The 19864-nt window shown below is 41.9% G+C and overlaps 1 protein-coding gene across 2 annotated transcripts in view; it reads right to left on the bottom strand.

Moving 5' to 3' along the window:
• Positions 1-19864, bottom strand: part of ank3b (ankyrin 3b) — a 390132-nt gene that overhangs the window by 2251 nt on the left and 368017 nt on the right. For both annotated transcript variants that reach the window (XM_072239211.1, XM_072239212.1), the window contains 5 exons: positions 17730-18423; positions 14243-14636; positions 4783-4866; positions 4515-4646; positions 1507-1605 (listed from right to left, as the gene is read on the bottom strand). In XM_072239211.1, coding sequence (XP_072095312.1) covers positions 1537-1605; positions 4515-4646; positions 4783-4866; positions 14243-14636; positions 17730-18423 — 1373 coding nt within the window. In that variant the 3' untranslated portion in view covers positions 1507-1536. The remainder of the gene's footprint in view (positions 1-1506; positions 1606-4514; positions 4647-4782; positions 4867-14242; positions 14637-17729; positions 18424-19864) is intronic.

Here is a 19864-nt window from a genome sequence, read left to right as displayed (position 1 = left end):
TTATTTCAGATTTGCATCTGCCATTTATTTTGTTCTACAAACTGTATTACTGTGGGCTCCAAACCTATTGATGTTTAAACAACTAGATTCTTGTTTTCAGATAATGTTATTTTCACAGATTTTCATTACCCCTTATTCAAAAATCATTATATTGGTAGTCTTGCTTATTTAAGGAGTTGACCCCCCAGGATTTGACACTGTGGCTGGAGAAAATAGGGGTCCAAGTTTGCAATTAGTTCTGAGATAACTGGGCTTTTTACATAGTTCTGAGATAACTTGGATTTCAACATAGCTCTGACATTCAAGTACATTTGGTCAAATACACAGTAAGCACCCTTTCCCTCTAATGGCGCCTGCTATTATTTTGCAGGTGGGGTAATTTTGATCAAGGATGATCTAGATGGTTACATCACATGACCACCTACATACAATTCAACCCACCCTCTCACTCATATCTGCACGGCACTACCTTCCCATGCTAATTGGAAAGTAAGCTTGCTCAGGGACATTAAAAGCAGTACTGGTGAACAAGATCATAAAAAAAACCTGACAGAACAATGCTGTTGGTTGGTCACCACTTCTTCTGTTTTAATTTTAATATAATTCTGAATGACCCATTTCCAGCTTAGGTGAGAATGCGAACTGTTAAAATAGGCAGTTTTTCTTCCTTCCTGTTCTTTGATAGATTAGGGAATTTTTAGAATGTAATTTTTGAGGAATATTTCTGATTAATTTAATGATTAAGGATGTCTGACGTTTAAGGGTATGTTTAAATAGTCTGTCAGCAGCCTATCACTGTGTGGCTCACTGTGGCAGTCAGATAGGCCTCTTTGCATTTGTGTGAAGTCTCTGTCTTTCAACGATGAAGGAGGATGGTACCTCCATGATTCTGCGACTATGGATTGGACTAATGAGTTTATGGATTGTGGACTTTTTCATTCATATGGTTTTTATATTCGATGTTTTTTTGCCCATTCCTTTCCGTTTCATTGTGTGAGGGGAGGAGGTTGTTGATCTTGTTGTATTTGGTTAGTTTTTTTTTTGAGTGGGGTGTTGTTGTTCTTGTTGCATTTTGTGTGGGGGTGGGAAGTTTGGGGGGGTTGATGATAGGGATGTCATTCTTTTTTGTGTTTGTGGGGGGTGCGTTTGATGTTTCTCTCTGAATGACTTCCCTGGTTTTGCTTTGTTTTGTGGCTATCTGGAGAAGACGAATCTCAGAGTTGTATTCTGCCTATATACTTTGGTAATAAACGAACCTTTGAACTTTTTAATGATTACAATAAAAAAATTACAGTTAAATCTGAATTTTAAAAATTCCTTCGACATAATGCTTGCATTTTCAAAGCAATTACCGATTGACAGTCACACTCTAATTAAACGCAAAGTGGCTCATCTATGAGCAAAGTTGTTCAGTTCCATGTCACAACTTAACACTAAACACTGGCATTCTTCCCTGCTGTGAATTGTAAAGCAGTTTTATACAAAACCCTAACAGGAGTACTGTACCTGTAGCTCCATTTTGTCTCCTACACAATATTAATGAGTCTTCTTGTCTGCCTGTCGAATTGTCTCCTTTTTCACCCTGACAACTTTATACCCTTCAACCTGCCAAGGTAAAAATAAATATTTTGGTTTCTGAATAGCCCAAAAAACCAGAATGGTTACATTGGCTTCTCGAATGAAATCCCTGCTATAAAAGTATTAAATTGTTAGTATATTGAGTGAAAAAGACTGTAAGCAGTATTTAAAAAAATATAATTTATATCCCACATGAACAATTTCAGTTTATGCAAGCAGCAAGAGAAGATTCTGCAAGAGAAGTTAGGTGTCAGTTAGCAGAGCAAGGTCAGTGACAGGAAAAAGCCAAAGCATGTTAGGAGAATCACCACACAAGATGGAGATCTGAATGGAAGCTTCCCCAGTAATCTGGGACAACTTCAAATCTACAAATGTTCCATTTTGGAATTACTGTGATGGTGCATTTAACAAAAGCCAGTGAATAGTGATATCAGCCAATGTAAATTATTTCAATTATTCACACATCAGCATTCATCACCCAACTCCTAAACCTTTGAAGTATATCAACTGACGTAAGAACAATATTCACATTAAGATTGGGATGAGTATCAGATGTAGTTTTTTAAAAATGGAAATACTGTAGTCCAAACAATACATTTTTTTTACTATGTTGACCAGTCTGTAAGAAAGGCATTCGAAGTTGGAGATGCAAGCTGAGGCCATGCACCTTTTTCTGGCCTTTATCTAAGTGGCAGGTACAGGTACATTGTGAAAGAGTGTCAGTGTCTGTTTGTTACGAGAAGCACTTTAGTGTCAGAACATCTTAAAAACATTTCAAATACTCAGCAAACAATTCCACACAGAGCAGAATTAACCATTAGCTGCAAGACAACGAAAGTCAGTTCCCAGAATAATACAAACCCCTCCGTCCTCATCCAAACAAATCATTCAGGTGAATGAAAATTCTGCAGAAACATAAGCTTGGATTTTAGTTACTGTGGACATAATCCTGTAATGCCCTATTGGAACTCCTTCCACTTCAAATTTTGAAAATACAAATATTGGTTTTTACCCAATAGCCAAAAGGAAACCAGCAGAGAAGTCTGCTCATTAACATTGTGTCAACAGTACATTGAGAAGGATTCAGAACTATCAGAAAGCGAGAGACTGGTGGTAAGTGCAGAGAACTGTGAGGATAGTAACAGATTTCAAAGCAATATGGACAGGCTGATTTAATGGGTAAGTAAGGAGTGATTGAAAACTGATGTTGAGAATTTTGTTTTGTCACCTTATAGTAACAATTTAAGAAAAGGAAACATAAGTAGTAAGCCATTTGCTTGCTCCAGTAATCAGTCGGAATATTGCTAATCTTTTACCTCAGTGCCGGGTTCTCGTACTAACCCCACATATGCAAATAATTTCTGATATCTCTCTTGAATATACCTACAACTGAGCCTCCACTGCTGCCTGACCCCTCTTCTGAGACAGTGACCCATGGTTTGAGAAACTCCTACATCTACATTATCAAGACCTTCTAGAATTTTGTATGCTTCAGCGAAAATCTCCCTCACTTGTCTAAAATCTAGAGAGAATGGGCCCAATCTCTTAAGCTATGGTCACGGTGTACTCCACACATTCCAGGAAGCCATCTGGCAAGCCTTTGTTGCACTCATCTTGTTGCAAATCCTTCCTTATGCAGGAGATCATTCCTGTACAGGATATTGCAGGTGCAGGCTTGAGAGGGCTGATAACATTTTTAAGATTAGCTTTATTTGTCACATCTACATTGAAACTTGCAGTGAAACGTGCCATTTGCCTCAAATCAAATGAGCAACGATTGTGCTGGGGCAGCCAGCAAGTGTTGCCATGCGTCCGGTTCCAACATAGCATGCCCATAAACTCACTGACCTTAACTGTACATTTTTGGAATGTGGGAGAAAACTGGAGCACCCAGAGGAAACCCACGTGGTCATGGAGAGAACATACAAACTCCTTACAGACAGCAGCAGAAACTGATCGCCGACCTTACAGCTGGCACTGTAAAGCTTGGCGCTGATTGCTATGTTACAGCGTCAGTATCCGCAAACCGTGGCAATTGGCAAAAGCAGCAAAAGTAATACGAGTTAAGTCCTTATTCTGCAGCGTGGTTAGGGTTTGGAATGCACCGCCAAAGGTGGTGATGGTGGGAAATTCAATTGTTGCATTCAAAAGGTAGCTGGATAAGTAACCGCAAGGTTAAGGGATGAGCGTCCGCATAGGGGACTGGATGGATTGCTTTTTCACAGAGGTACCACACACTCTGCATTGAATACCCCACCATCTATAGTGTAACTAATTTGTGAATCTGCAAACACTATCCCATTATAAAAAGAGATTTGGCAACTAACCAATGTTACTTAAATTAGAAAGTCTCTCCTAAGTTCCAGGTTACTATTTACACATTTATACCAGAGATATTGGTTTCTGTTGCATCATTGGAATTTATATTCATGGTACTCATTTACAAAGAACAATGCTGATTTGCAACGAGTTTATAGAAAAGTTGGTGGTTTTGCTTCTTGATATTCAATGGAGGTAACTGATGACATATCTGGAAACAATGCAGAACTATGGGGAAGGGGTCAGTGTACGGGACATTGGAAGGGTGTCTGAAAGACTTATAGGCTTGAAAGCCTGAAGTGCTACAGGGTTCAGTGAAAAACTTTATAAACTTTTTCATTCTGGTTGTATGCAGCAATAAGAAAATTTTAGGTCAATTTCAGCAAGAAGTATTTACCAAAACTGGAGCTACACTGCACTTTCAACTGCTGTCATATTAAAGACACTCTTAACTTTCACTGGGACAACTACTAATCTGGTTTGGGTGAGAATTTGGAGCTTATGTTCGCTGCACCTACTTGTCTCCTGGGAAGCCAATTTCTCATCTCCCATCATCACAAGCACCTAATAAATAATTCTGCTGTTATTCTCATTCTTTTTTTAATGCAGCTGCAAACCTCCTCTCCCATGAAATCACTTCCAAAATACTCGGCACCCTCCTCATCGCCTTGCCCTTCCCTTTCCAGTTCATTAGTATCACAGTCCCTGCTCGGAGGCAAAAGAAGGCGCTTCACCACAGTGTGGGTTACCTAAGAGAAGAGGAAGGGGATTGAAAGGAAATTCAAGAGTTTTAAAAGTATGTGCTTGATGGTTTCAGCCCCAGTTCATGAGCAAAACTTGAAAATATTCATTTAACAAAAAAAAATTGGTCAGTTGCAGCATTACTTTTTTGGTGACAACATTTCCATCTTCATCGAAGAACTGCTCTTCCGTAACCATCTCTTCAGGGACTGTTTTAGCATCCTCTTCCTAAAGGGTGTATTACGTGAAAATTAGGGCATGATTTTAACATAGGAATTCACATCCTGTTGAGCACACAATACCATTGCCATAAATCAGCATTTCATATTTACATGCATCCCTTGAGAACAACATTGCCTGTCCTCTACAACAGCCCTGGATTCTTCACCACTGAAAAGGTGTGTCTGCATACCACTTCTGCAATCAATAGATTGAGAAAAGTCATGTGGGCTTTATGTTTTGGGGGAAGTGGCTGCCTGAATAACAGAATCAGAATCAGGTTTATTATCACTGGCATGTGACATGAAATTTGTTAACTTAGCAGCAGCAGTTCAATGCAATACATAATATAGAAGAGAAAATTATCCAAATTAAAAAATTAGTAAATTTGCTTGTTAGTTGTTGAGCGACAGTCGGGCTCTGTAAGCCAGATTGAGGAGACAAATTGAGTTTCAGGCAAGTGGTCATGTGACATTGCATTAATGTTTATTCATAAACTAAAGCTGGCAACCCTAGCCTTGTGGTATTTTTGCTTTTCTCAAGTAAAACTTTAAAAATATTCATATAAATAGAACTTCAGAATATTTACAAATATACAATGGCAGCAGGGTCCTGTTAAAGGCAAGTGCTGCTTCAATTAATACTTTGTAGTTAGATAGCTTACAAGTTGCTAAAACCCCTCACTGAAAAAGGAACCTCTAATTATTTGCACTTAAACGTCTGATAAGAGAAGACACTATTGATAATGAATCAAGAAGGCAGGCTCAGTGACACGTGAGAAATGATAGTGCCACTAGGTACTTTGCAAAGTTGACTGAAGCAGCTGTGGAATATTCCAAATCCTTCATTTGGTCTCAAATTTTACTTACTTGGCAAAGCAGCACTTGTTTGCAAATTTCTTAGCTACAGACAAAGACACTGCCTGATTTTGCTCTGTAACATCTCCCCATTCCCTTCACCGATGCGCCTCTTCTATCACGACTCCCACCAACACCAACAGTGAAGCCTGGAACAAGAAACCCCATTCTGCTCCCCAGCAACCTTCCTGGAAGCACAGTGCATCCCTTTACAGCAGAAGCCTCTCCCTCTCCTCTAGCATGGGATATTCTCTATCTCCAATGATGCAGCCCACCCAATTCATGGTTTGAGCAGGTAGGGATTGGATTTCATGACCCCATAGAGATTAGGTATGAAGGAAGACCACTAGTTTTCCTCAGTCCTTGCCCATTTCCTAATTCCTTCACCAAGCTTCCAAATGACATGAGAAACATGGCCTAGAAATTCAGGTCCATCCTTACAAAGGAATCTCACATTCTTGAAGGAAGTCACATTCACTGAAGGTCCTGTCACACCTCTCAGCTAGGTAAAGCCAGAGGATTACTATTGAAATGCATCACCATTGCGGTTTATTTTTGTCAGCAGTTTTGCACCACACCAAACTTGTTAACATGAACTTCCATATCAGGACATAAGCAACCATCAACGTTTAAAATAATTTAGCTTCATTTTAACAAACTAAGCAAGCTGAATTAATGGGAGAAAAAACAGTACAGGAAAGACAGGAGAACAATTGTACATCAAAATACAGCACGGAAGACCTGTTAAGTTCAACATGCTTTCTTTTCATTTGTACCATTACAGCTTGTACTTAAAGAAGATCAACCAAAAGTCAACATAATGCCAAAGTTTACACATCACCCAAAATAAGAGTGCAGCAGTGGTCAGAGCATGCCTTCTGTTTGCTGTAAAGTTTGCCCCCCCCCCCCCAGTTTATTTATAGTTTCCTTCTTTACATTTGCATAGTTAGAACAGCAGGGTGAGGGGCAAAATAGTTGACTGCTCCTCTTGCGGGATGTGGGAAGGCAGGGAGACCTCCAGTGTCTCTGACAATATCACCTGCAAGAACTGCATCCAGCTGCAACTTCTAACAAACTGCGTTAAGGACTTGGAGCTGGAACTGGATGAACTCCGGATCATTTGGGAGGCTGAATGGGTGATAGACATATTGAGAGGTACTTACACCCAAGGTGCAGGACGCAGGAAACCGGGTGATAGTCAGGAAGGGGAAAGGGGTTGTGCAGAGTACCCCTGTGGCCAACCCCCTCAGCAACTTTGGGTGGCGTTGGGGGGATGACCTGGCAGAGGAAAGTCACACTGGTCAGGTCTTCGGCACTGAATCTGGTTCTGTGACTCAGCAGGGAAGAAGAGAAGAAGAGGCAAGCTGTGGTGATAGGGGATTCGTTAGTTAGGGGAACAGAGAGAAGGTTCTGTAGACGAGAATGAAATTCCTGGATGGAATGTTGCCTTCTGGGACATCCTGGATCGAGTCCTCTGCATAAGTGGGAGGGTGAGCAGCCAGAGGTCATGGTCCACGTAGGTACCAATGATATGGGCAGGACGAGTGATGAGGTTTTGCAAAGTGAGTTCAGGGAGTTAGGTGCTAAGTTAAAGGACAGGACCTTCAGCATTGTTATCTCAGGATTGCTACCCGTGCCACGTGCTTGTGAGGCCAGAAATAGGAGCTTAACATATGTGAAAAAATAAAATCCCTTGCTGTGTAGCAAGGGCTGCCAACTTCATACCAGTTGGGCTCTTGTCTGTGTGCGTTTGGAGAGAGGGTAGGTGATGGTTTAGCTCAGGCATGGCCCCATAATCACAAATAATTCAACAGGTCTGAATTCAGTGGATATATTTTCATCACAGCTATGAGGGTAATTGCAAGCAGGCTTTTTCCATTGAGGTTGGGCGAGACTAGAGCCAGAGGTCATGGTAAAGGGTGAAAGGTGAAATGTTTAAGGGAAACACAAGGGTCAGCCCCTTCACTCAAAGAGTGGTAAGGGTGCAGAATGAGCTGCCAGCAAAAATGGTGACTGTGACTTTGATTTCATTTATGAGAGGTTTGGATAAGGACTTGGATGGGAGGGGTATAGAGGGCTATTTATTACAGCATTATTGCTATTGCCCAGGACAACAATTGCAGTGCTACTCCATCGACGCAAAGCAGCATACTGGGAATTCAGCTGCTAAAAACACACTAACTAAATTAAAAATAACACCCAAGTTATTTAGAGTGACGCCTAAGTTACAAATCAAAAACAAACAAGTCTAAGATTAAAGAAACAGTGTCTGCCCCATGTAGGTATTGCACAGGCGCATGTTATAAGATACAATGATTAACTATAAAAGAGCATCAAGAATTAAAACTGAAATTAAAAAAAAAACAAAGAGCTCTGAAAGGAAGATAACTGCCCCATTTCAACCTAAATATTGCAAATGCCCATTAATTGGATTTAGAGATTGACAATGGATTGGGGGGGGGGGGTGCAATGTTCATTTGTACAATAGCCCTGGGGAGAAAGCTGTTCCTCAGTCTGGATGTCCGTGCAGAGGTATTCTGTATCTCCTGCTGGTTGGTAGGAGATTGAACAGGTGGTTACTGGGGTGGGATGAGTACATCACGATGTTGAGAGCCCATGTGAATTGAACCGTGTGAGTTGTAGATGGTTTCCCATCCTGTAGTTGTGTCCCGGTGACGTTCGGTGCAGTTCTGATCACTCATTGAAGTACCTTCCGGAAATCCTGTTGCAGCTAGTGTATCATACTGTCACGTGGTAGGTCAATATACTTTCAATAGCACATCGATAAAAGTTTACCAGCAGTTTTTCAAGCAAAATTTGCTCTCTAAACTCCTAAGATAGTACAGGTGCTAGTGAGCCTTCCCTACTATCAAGGAGGTGTTGGTGATCCAAGAAAGCTCCAAGAAGTTAGAACAGTAGTCAATAAAAAGCATCCTGGCACAGGTATCTTCATGTTCCAAGTGTTCCACTATGATGTGGAGAGTGTCCTCGGTTGATTTGTTTTCCTTACAGGCAAACTGATGCTGGTCCAGAATAGCAGGGATGGCGACATTAATGTGGGACATAACCAGTCTCTGCAGGTACTTGGCGGCTTTGGAGGAGAGGGCAATCAGTCTGTAGTTGTTGAAGCATGTTACTGCCAACTGCTTTGGGATTGGTAGGATGGTTGATGTTTTGAAGCATGCAGGGATGACAGCAAGGGACAGAGTGAGGTGATCGATTTCAGTAAAAACCTCTGCCAGCTGGTCAGTGCATTCCTTGAGGACCTGCCCAGGTACGCCGTCTAGTCCAGCTGCTCTGTGTGTGTTGGTGCTGCTGGAGAGTATGTCTCACCCTGTGTGCTCAGGATCAGCGTTATGTCCCCCTCCAGTGTCAAGGCTTTTATCACTGGTTCATTGTTCCCCCTGTCAAATGGAACAAAGAAATTGTTTAGCTCCTCAGCTAGTGTGATGCTGCTTTTTGCAGGAGAGGAGTCCTTTCCGTTATGGTTACTGATGGGCTTGATGCCTTTCTACATGTATCGGGGGTTGGTGACGTTATTGAAGTGTGTCTCCAACTGTTGCTAGTATCTGTACTTGGTGGTTTTATGCCTTTTTGAGGTTTGACCTGGCTTTGTTGTATGCAGCAGCATCTTGAGCCCTGAGCAGGTTCCAGACTTCATTTTTCACCCATGGTTTCTGATTTGGGAATAGAGATATTTTTAATGCTGGTGACTTCATCTACACAGTATTTACGATAGTGCATGACCGTGGTGGTGTATTCCTCCACATCAATTCCCAAACCTTGTGTTGCTTGGCGTGGAAACAGTTTCCAGTCTGTGCACTCAAAGCAGTCCTGAAGCTGTGAGACGCCTCCTTCGGGCCATACGTCACTGACTTGCTTTCCTTATCACTGATCTTTATGCTTAGATTAGAAATAAAGATAGGTAGTCGTACAGTCCCATGTGAAGGCATGGACAAAGCCCTGTACGCGCCAGGTTTATTGGAATAAGCCTGGTCCAGTGTATTGTTGCCCCTTGTGGGGCATTTCACATTCTGGCAAAACTTAGGAAATACTGTCTTAAGGTTGGCTTGATTGAGATCACCATCTACGATGAAGGTGGGCAATTACTTATTGATACCCTCATACAGTTGTGCTAATATTATCTTAATGTTGGCTTTGGTGCAACGTAGCCCAATGTGAAGTAAACAACTGTAAATTCTCTCGGCATATGGAAAGGCCTGCACTTTAGCATGAGATATTCCAGGCTGGGATATCAATGATGACAGAGTTTGTGCATTAGGCATTGTTAACATGAATGCATAAGCCATAACCTGATTTCTTACCAGAATCTTGCGTTCTGTTGCCCTGGTGGTCCGTGCAGTCTACTAGCTCAATAGCTACATTGGGTATGTTATGACCAAGCCAGGTTTTTGGATAAGATTGTCACGCAGCAGTCAAGTAATTTCCTCTGTATGGTAAGTCTCAGTCTGATTTCATCCATTTTATTAGTGATTGATTGGGTGTTTGCAAAGAGGGCACTCAGAAATGGGACTTGAAGGGCGTGGCTTTTAGCTTAGCGCAGATCCTGGCTCACTTAACACAGCTCTGCTTCTTCTCACTGCGCCGTCCACAGTGCCTCTCATCTGGGGCTGGTATCCTGTGTTATGGTGATCTCTGGCGGTATGCGTTCTGTGAGAATGAGCTGAGAACTCTTAATACTCTTGATACTGATATTCAGAAGTTTCTGTTGGCGATATCATAGAACATTTGCCTGATTTGGAGAACTTGAAAGCACTCTAGATACAGGTCAGTGGGAGCAGGCAGAATAATAGTTTAGCGCGGACTAGATAGGCCAAAGAGCCTGTTGCTGCGATGTCACTCTCTATGACTCTATAACTGGCAACCATTGTCCTTTTAAACATCTAGATAAATTGCTGGGATGTGCTGCATTACAAAGTAAAAAGATCAAGCAAATGGTATAATTAAGGAAAATGGTGGAAAATGAAGCCAGGAATAGCAAGATTCTCAAAATGAAAAATGATCATTAAACATGGAAGTGAAATTTTCTTGAATATTAATACGCAATGAGCTAAAGATAATTAGAACAATATTAATCAAACTAATAGAGCTTAGACCAAAGACCATAACACAAAGGAGCAGAATTAGGCCATTTGGCCCATCAAGTCTGTTCTGCCATTCAATCATGGCTGATCCCTTTTTTTCTCCTCCTCAACACCATTTCCCAGCCTCTCCCCATAACCTTTGATGCCATGTCCAATCAAGAACCTATCAACCTCTGCCCTAAATATACCCAACGACCTGGCCTCCACAGTTGCACGTGGCAACAAATTCCACAAATTCACCACCCTCTGGTGAAAAAAAAATTCTCTGCATCTGTTTTGAATGGACGCCCTCTATCCTGAGGCTGTGCCCTCTTGTCCTAGACTCTCCCACCATGGGAAACATCCTTTCCATATCTCCTCTGTCTAGGCCTTCCAATATTCAAAAGGTTTCAATGGGATCCCCCCTTATCCTTCTAAACTCCAACAAGTACAGACCCAGAGCCATCAAATGTTCCTCGTATACTAACCCTTTCATTCCTGGAATCATCCTTGGGAACCTCCTCTGGACCCTCTCCAATGCCAGCACGTCTCTTCTAAGATGAGCAGCCCAAAACTGTACACAATACTCAAGGTGAGGCCTCTCCAATCCCATATAAAGCCTCAGCATCACATCCCTGCCCTTGGATTCTAGACCTCTTGAAATGAATGCTAACATGTAATTTGTCTTCCTCACCACCGACTCAGCCTACAAGTTAACCTTTAGGATGTTCTGCACAAGGACTTCCAAGTCCCTTTGCATCTCAGATTTTTGGATTTTCTCCCCGTTTAGAAAATAGTCTGCACATTTATTTCTACTACCAAAGTGCATGACCATGCATTTTCCAACATTATATTTAATTTGCCACTTTCTTGCCCATTCTCCTAATCTATCTAAGTCCTTCTGCCTCCTACCTGTTTCCTTAACACTACTTGCCCCTCCACCAATCTTTGTATCATTTGCAAACTTGGCAACAAAGCCATCTATTTCATCATCTAAATCATTTATATACAGCATAAAAAAGAAGTGGTCCCAAAACCGACTCCTGCGGAACACCACTATTCACTGGCAGCCAACCAGACAAGGATCCTTTTATTCCCACTCGCTGCCTTCTTCCAGTCTGCCAATGCTCTAACCATGTCAATAACTTTCCTGTAATACCATGGGCCCTGAGCTTGGTAAGCAGCCTAATGTGTGGTACCTTGTCAAAGGCCTTCTGAAAGTCCAAATATACAACATCCACTGCATCCCCTTTATCTATCCTACTTGTAATCTCCTCAAAGAATTCCAACAGGTTCATCAGGCAGAATTTTCCCTTAAGGAAACCATGCTGACTTTGTCCTATCTTATCCTGTGTCACCAAGTCCTTAACAACTGACTCTGACATCTTCCCAACCGCTGAGGTCAGGCTAACTGGTCTATAATTTCCTTTCTGCTGCCTTCCTCCTTTCTTAAAGTGTGGAGTGACATTTGCAATTTTCCAGTCCTTTAGCACCGTGCCAGAATCCAATGTTTTTTAAAGGATCATTTCTAATGCTACCACTATCTCTAATGCTACTTCTTTCAGAACCCTAGGGTACAGTTCATCTAGTCCGAGTGACTTATGTACTTTTCGGTCTTTCAGCTTTTTGAGCACCTTCTCCCTTGTAATAGTAACTGCACCCACTTCTCTTCCTTCACACACTACAACACCTGGCACACTAGTGTCTTCCACAGTGAAGACCGATGCAAAATACTCAATTAGTTAATTTGCAATCTCCTTGTCTCCCATTATTATTTCTCCTGCTTCATTTTCTAGCGGTCCTATATCCACTCTCATCTCTTTTTAATTTTTTTACATACTTGAAAGAGCTTGTGAAAGACATGCTTGAGCTCAAAAAAGTCCAAATATTTCAGTCTGGAGAATACAAACAAGAAGACAGTCACAGTTCAAAACCATCTCCAAGCAATGCAGAACAAGCCAGGACAGTATGGATACCTTCAGCATCACCCTGGCTGTGGCAAACTCCTCCTCATTTGAGTTAGACTCATTCTCTCCAAGTACCTAATTAATGCATGTTAGCACATTATGTTAAGAGATGGCATGTAGTGTGACAGCTGACCAAACAGATATAAATACATACACTTACCTAGCCTGCCCCACACAGGACTGACCAACCATTGGGTACTAGGTTTCAAATAGTTGCATCAGTGACCGAGACCAACAATTAAAACTCTTCCTTAAAGGAAAGAACGATATACAACCCATCAAGGTTGCCATGGCAGTTGCTCAGATGTTTCCAGTTAACTGCAAAGGGTAACTTAATCACCTCACCCAAATATTTCACTATTTAAGTGACCAAGGCAGACACTTTCTTTCCCAATGAATGCAGCTTTTTGTGAGTTGGTCAAGGTGAGCAGTTTTTTTTCCAGAGAATTAGATCTGCTCATGACAGCATTTGAAGGAAAAACATTAGGAGTTTGGGGATCAGGATTTTAACATAAGCATGTGTTACCAGGAGCAGACTTCAAATCTGTAAAGTTCATGAGTAACATATTAGGTAGTGCAATCAAATTAACTGGAATATATTACTAGAATACTAAATGCAATATTTTCAGGTTCAAGTTAACATTTTCCACTTCTCCTTCAGTTTAATCTGGATAGCTGTTTTGAATGTGAACTTTCTTGAGCAAACTAAAGCTAGCACATCAGTTTGAAAGAAAGCCATGGGCTACAAGTCATGGTATCTCTGCAGGTAAAGCACTCAAGATGTATGCCAAATGTCATCTGGAAGCAAAGAACAGTTCCCAAAAGACTAATTAATTCACTGCTGACAACAATAAAATGCACAGGATGATAATCCTGCCATATTTTAGCAGGTAGTTCTATGATGTATACATATCTAATTATTGACCCCTGTAATTATCAGATGTCTGAATCTGCTTCTGTTCAAATACAAATAATTCATCATATCTTGTTACACTGTATATTCAGTCTTCCTTTGGTGATGGCTAACCATAGCCGAGGATGTGAGTGAGTGAGAGGAGGACTGAGACAGGAGTGAGATGGGTACAATTTCTCTGGGTTACCTTTCCTCCAAGTGACCTGTTAATGGAGCTCCAGACTTGGGGTTAATCTCTCTATCCCTAGGAACACATGATTTTGCATTAATCTCACAGCATGGATCTGATTTAGCCACACCTTTCTCATTTTAAACCTGTTATCAGAGCAGATTTATGGAGAATTATTTTGCTTCCATTGGGAAGAACTCATCTGGCAGGAAAGGGATTGCTCAATATGATTAATTAATAATAAAAGCACAAAACAGTCACTTTTGCAGAGGCAAAATTCGGTTTCTAAACTATAGAGGATTAAGGAGATAGACCCAAGGCTCTGACAGATAACACTGAAGTATTACTGTTTAACAATGAGAACATATCATGCACATGAAGGAAAATTCTTTCACCTGAGCTTTGTGTTCTGCTGGTAGAGGTCCTTCAACCCTGATGTTTGTTCCTGATTTAATCCCCTCTGGTGTGCCCCAACTCGGTTTCTTCTCCACACCAAACCCACCGGCTCCATGCTCCTCTGCCCCCATCCGCCTGGTGTCTGCCTGCATCTCCTTCACTGACTCCACTTGTTCTGTGATTAGCGCCGAGCGTTTCTGCACCTTCCCATTCACCGTTTTTCGGTCATGCGATGTTATAGGCATATCCTCCTGAATCAAAGGACTTGACTCCTTTTGACGTTCCAGCCTGTGCAAGTCAAGCTCCCCATTCTCTTCCGGTTTTAAAACAGGTCCTTTCAAATGAAACTTGACCGATCCAGCAAGTTCATTTTTGATGCTTTGTTCCTGAAGTCTGCAAAATTATGAAAATATGGTTAAAATGTCTTTTCTGCTTGGAGCCACACATCACATAATTTAATTAATTTTGTCCAAGTTTTGAATGTAAACATTAATCTGCACTGATGTCTTTTATAATGCACTCAGGATATGTACATTTCGAACACAAGAGATTCTGCAGATGCTGGAGATCCAGTGGAGCAAACACAAAATGCTGGAGGTACTCAGCAGGTCAGGCAGCAGCTATGGAGAGGAATGAACAGTCAACATTTCGGGCTGAGATCTTTCATCAGCTCTGGATCTTGGCCTGAAACATCAGCTGTTCATTCCTCTCCAAAGATGCTGCCTGACCTGCTGAGTTCCTGCAGCATTGTGTGTGTGTGTGTGTGTGTGTGTGTGTGTGTGTGTGTGTGTGTGTATTTAATGCCCAGTTCTGGATGCCCTGAAAGACAATGCTGAGCTTTGTTCTTGAACAGCTAGAAGCAGTTTTTATACAATCGGGAGCTTGCTAGGCCATCTCAGAAGACAGTTAAACTTCAAGAACTTTGATACTGGAGTAAACCCTTGTACAGTGGAGACTGTGTGAGGATAGTAGGTCTTAAAAGTCATAAGGCACTGCACCAGAGAAACAGGCTCTTCGACCTACCTAGTCTGTGCTGAGCTATTATTCTGCCCAGTTCCACTAACCTGCACCTGGACCATTGCCTTCCAAACTCCACCCATCCAGGTACTTACCAAACTTCTCTTAAATGTTGAAATTGAACCTGCATCCACCACTCCTGCAGGCAGTTTGTTCCACCTTCTTACCACCCTCAACTAATACATAATGCGCATCAGAGAACCCATTGGGCACTTATTTGATATTTGATTTCCATCTACACAAGTTTTAAAATAAATTCCTAAATCATGATGTGGAATTCCATTTTTTGGATTATACACCCAGACCTCAGAACTACTAGTGCAGTGTTTATAGCTTTGCACTATTGCCATCATTACAGTTTCCAATGCATGTCAAATATAAAAATTCTCCAGTCCTTGTATTCTGTTACCACGAGGTCAATCAGCTCATTTTCCTTCTGGGGATATCTGGGGAATTGAACACATCAGCATTGCTGAAGTTTACACAAGGGAAGCACACATAGAGACTTGGGTGCAGAAATCAGCCTACCTTGTTGTTGGGACCAGTTTAAACATAAATTCTATAGATTGTTGTTACTGCTGAAGGCTTTATTTCCTTTTCATTACCATGGCCACCTCAAAAACAGATTAAACTCTCTAGAATTTTGCTCTTGTTTTTTCTATTATCTCTTTCTGTACTTGTTGCAGAATGACAAACACTGACACTGTTGGATCCTGTTCAGATGGGTCAATCAGCCCACAGTCTGATTCGGGTGTGTCAGTGTGCTCAAGGGTTCGCAAGTAAATTAAACAAATTGCATATAAACCATACCTTCCTCACTTCCAACCTTTAAAATAATCGTTCCTCTTGTGATTCTGTCACATTTTGTTGCCAACTGTCTCCATCATTTTGTTTTAAAGTCTGCATTTATAAAAGAAGCTGTCTGCATATATATATATATATCATGGACACCTCATCCTTGCAAGGACCCTGACACACTTCAGTGGGAAAGCTCACAGCTCACTGACCTGAATTGCAAAAAAAAAAAAAAAATGACACAGAAGACAACTAGTTTCCTACTTCCCAAACTATTGTTAAAAATACAAATATGGAAAGAGTGCAGCTTATGATATAGGGGTGGGATTACATGTATGTGACACTTCCCACCACTCAATTGCACAATACAGGTGATGTGACACTAAACTTGCTTTCTAAGTGTCTAATATTGCTGCTGGAGAATCATAAAGTTCCTGTTCCATTAAGTCCCTGCATTCACACCCTTTAGCATAGGGTTGGCATAGACTGAAAGTCAACAGGACACTACTGCGGGGGTCTCAGGGGAACAGAAGCGGAGCAAATGCTGACAAGGAGGTGAAGATGCTGAATAATAAAAAAATGCATCCCTTAAAAAACACTTGAATAATGTGACTTCTAACACACTGTTGTATTAATGCAAGGTACTCATAATAATCATCCTTTAGGACAGGAGTTCCCAACCTGGGGTCTACAGACCCCTCAGTTAATGGAAGGGGTCTATGGCATTAAAAAAAGATTAGGAAACCCCTGCTTTAGGAGAACTAACTAGACAAAACTTTCCATTTCTGTTATGGCAGTATAAACTAGATGGACCGTTTACAGTTGTTTCACAACCAACAGACAAAAAAGGAAAATCCCATCAGCTGGTAACGTTCTCCTTTCCTGATCCAGAAAGTTATGCATCCAGGTCCAATGTCAGAGACTTGAGCATAAAGTCTAATATGTCAAAATGAGCGCAGTACTAAAGCAGAACTGCATGATTGGAGATGCTGTCTTTTGCTTGAGACATTAAACTAAGGTCAAACCTGCTCTGTAAAATGAATGCAAAGCAATCCAATACAATATTCTGAAGGGCATTATTCCCTCCCCAGCGGGTTGCCGAACATTTATCCCTCGACCAATATCAATCAGCCAGATGATCAGGTCGTGACTGCACTACAGGTTATGGGATTCTTCTAAGTGGCATGTACGGTAGTGTGGTGGTTAGCGTAACACTATTACAGCACCAGCTGTAAGAGCGGAGTTCAACTCCCACTGCTTTTGTACGATCTCCACGTGACTGGCTGGGTTTCCTCTGGGTGCACCAGTTTCCTCCCATCAAACAAAGTTGTACAGTTAGGGTCAGTGAGTTGTGGGCCCCAGTGAGCTATGTTGACACCAGAAGCATGGTGACACTTGCTGGCTGCCCAGCACAATCCTCACTGATTCGATTTGATTTGATGCATTTTGCTGTATGTTCCGATGTACATGTAACAAATAAAGATGATCTTTAATCACTAAATGCATGTGCACTGCAAAGCACAATTGCCGTATTACTAGAATACTTCAACTGACAGCACCTTGGAGATACAAGTGGCACTATAGCAAATGGGTTTTAGGGTAGGAGAGTGGTGTCATCACCCTCTGCAACACACAAGTTTCATCGCGACAGCGGTAAGAGAATATCCCACTTACTTGGCACTGCCTTCATCCAGATCATCAGTACTCAGGTGACAGCTCTTCGGAGTTGGTGGTTCCACGTCTACACTGGATGCATCACTGTGCCAACCTGGAACTGTAAAAAATTCTTTCTGGGAAATCTGAGCAGGGTGAAGCGTGTGGACTTTTTCCTTTGTCACCTCCTCATCCTCTGAACCTCTGGAACTTCGCATTGGCTGCACCATCTCCATGTCTCTTATGAACCCTTCAAGATCCTCAGTACTGTGTGCATCAGATCTTCCTTCTTGCTGCGCCTGATTGGGAGACACCTTTTGTTCGGCCATGTATTCATCCTTCTCTGACTGGACATGACCCACCTGCTCTATATTAGTGGACAGATGAGCAACACAAATGGTACCACTCTTGGGCTGGAAGTCAGAGTCACATTTGGTACCTTCTGGCTCATCCACTTTCCCAGGCGAGGAAGCGACCGCCTCATCTGTCACCAGAGAGGGCCCAGGCAAATCAGCATGAGTAACTTCTGCTGAAATTTCCTCAGCATCGCTGATAGGTGATAATTCTTTTGTTGCCAGACTAACTTCGTGGGGAGTTGGGGAAGCTGATTGTACACTGGGGTAATTACTAAAATAATCATCACAGTGAAGAGGGGTGGGTGGCAAGTAGCTTAACGCAGCCGGTGTCAGCAGCTCCGCATGGATGGAAGAGTAGCCTGAGTGAGCAAAAACACAATGGAACAAACTACAGACAACATGCAGGATCGCATACAGAAACACGACAAGTAATGGTAACACAACGTGAACTTACTCAACACTGATGGTGAAATGTAACTGTGCAGAAGCAACTATCGTATAGTTACATAGCAATCAACTAGCCTACATAAACATAGGAGATTCTGCAGATGCTGGAAATCCAGAGGAACACACACACCCACAATGCTGGAGGTACTCAGCAGGTCAGGCAGCGCCCATGTAGAGGAATGAACAGTCGATGTTTCGGGCCAAGACCCTTCATCCGGACTGGAAAGGAAGGGGGAAGAAGCTGGAAAGAGGAGTGGGTGGAGGGGAAAGAAGAGTGGGTGGAGGGGAAAGAAGTACTCAGTGGCAGGTGATAGGTGAAAAGGTAGGTGGGTGCTGGAGGGGGAATGAAGTGAGGTAGCTGAGATGCGATAGATGGAGGAGATAAAGGTCTGAGGAAGAAGGAATCTGATAGCAGAGGAGAGTAAACCATGGGAGAAAGGGAAGGAAGAGGTGGTGCACCAGAGGGAGGTGATGGGCAAGTAAGAAGAGAAGGGGTAAAAGGAGAGCCAGCACTGGTACTTGAAAAAGAAAGTGGGGGGTAAAGAAATACTGTCAAGTTGGAGGTGGTGTTTCTCCAACTTGAGAGTGGCCTCATTGTGGCAGTAAAGGCCATGGACCATCAAGTCAAAATGGGAATGGGAAATGGAATGCCCTAAAGTAGTACTTCTTGAGAAAGACACCCTTAACTTAATTTTATCAAATTAATTAATCCAAATTGACTGTGTAATTACCTGAAACAATCTGCATGGGAGATGTCAATAACAAAGTTTCACAAACAAACTGACACCAATATGCCCAGGCCCCACTTGCCTAATAAACGTGAAAAGAAATTTGCTGCACTTTGAATTTTTACTGCTTATTGATGTACCGGGTTACATGACTACGCAGCTCAGAAATGTTCATGCACTCTATTACTAAAACTTTGTTACATTTGGCACTCTTGTTTAGATAAAAAAAAAGGGACAATAAACAGGGTGTTCTTCAAGAAGACAGCTGGCAGTGATTTTCACTTAATGGCGATGGATGGGAAAGACAAAATTGCAACATCAGGTTAATGTAAAACCCCATCACAAAACCCTGGCAGTGAGTAAATGAAGTGGCTGGGAACCTGGTGGTTTTGCTGTGACAGAGCAGTGATTTTTCTTTTCTACAATGCTTACAATGGTTCACCTTAGGCCAGGACCATGAACATTATGGGCCTTACAGACGAGTCAGTAGCACACAAAACCCAAGTTCCTTGAGGTAGATACTAACTTCAGGTGACCCTGAAATCTTGGTTTCCCTTGCTTCTAAGAATACAACAATGAGTCACATTGTGTCGTGTAGCATTATGAATCCTTGCTCTCCAGATTG

Source organism: Mobula birostris, chromosome 21 (genome assembly GCF_030028105.1).
Source record: "Mobula birostris isolate sMobBir1 chromosome 21, sMobBir1.hap1, whole genome shotgun sequence".
Lineage (NCBI taxonomy): Eukaryota > Metazoa > Chordata > Chondrichthyes > Myliobatiformes > Myliobatidae > Mobula > Mobula birostris.
Note: the sequence above shows the minus strand (reverse complement) of the source record. Positions and strands in the feature narration are given on the sequence as shown.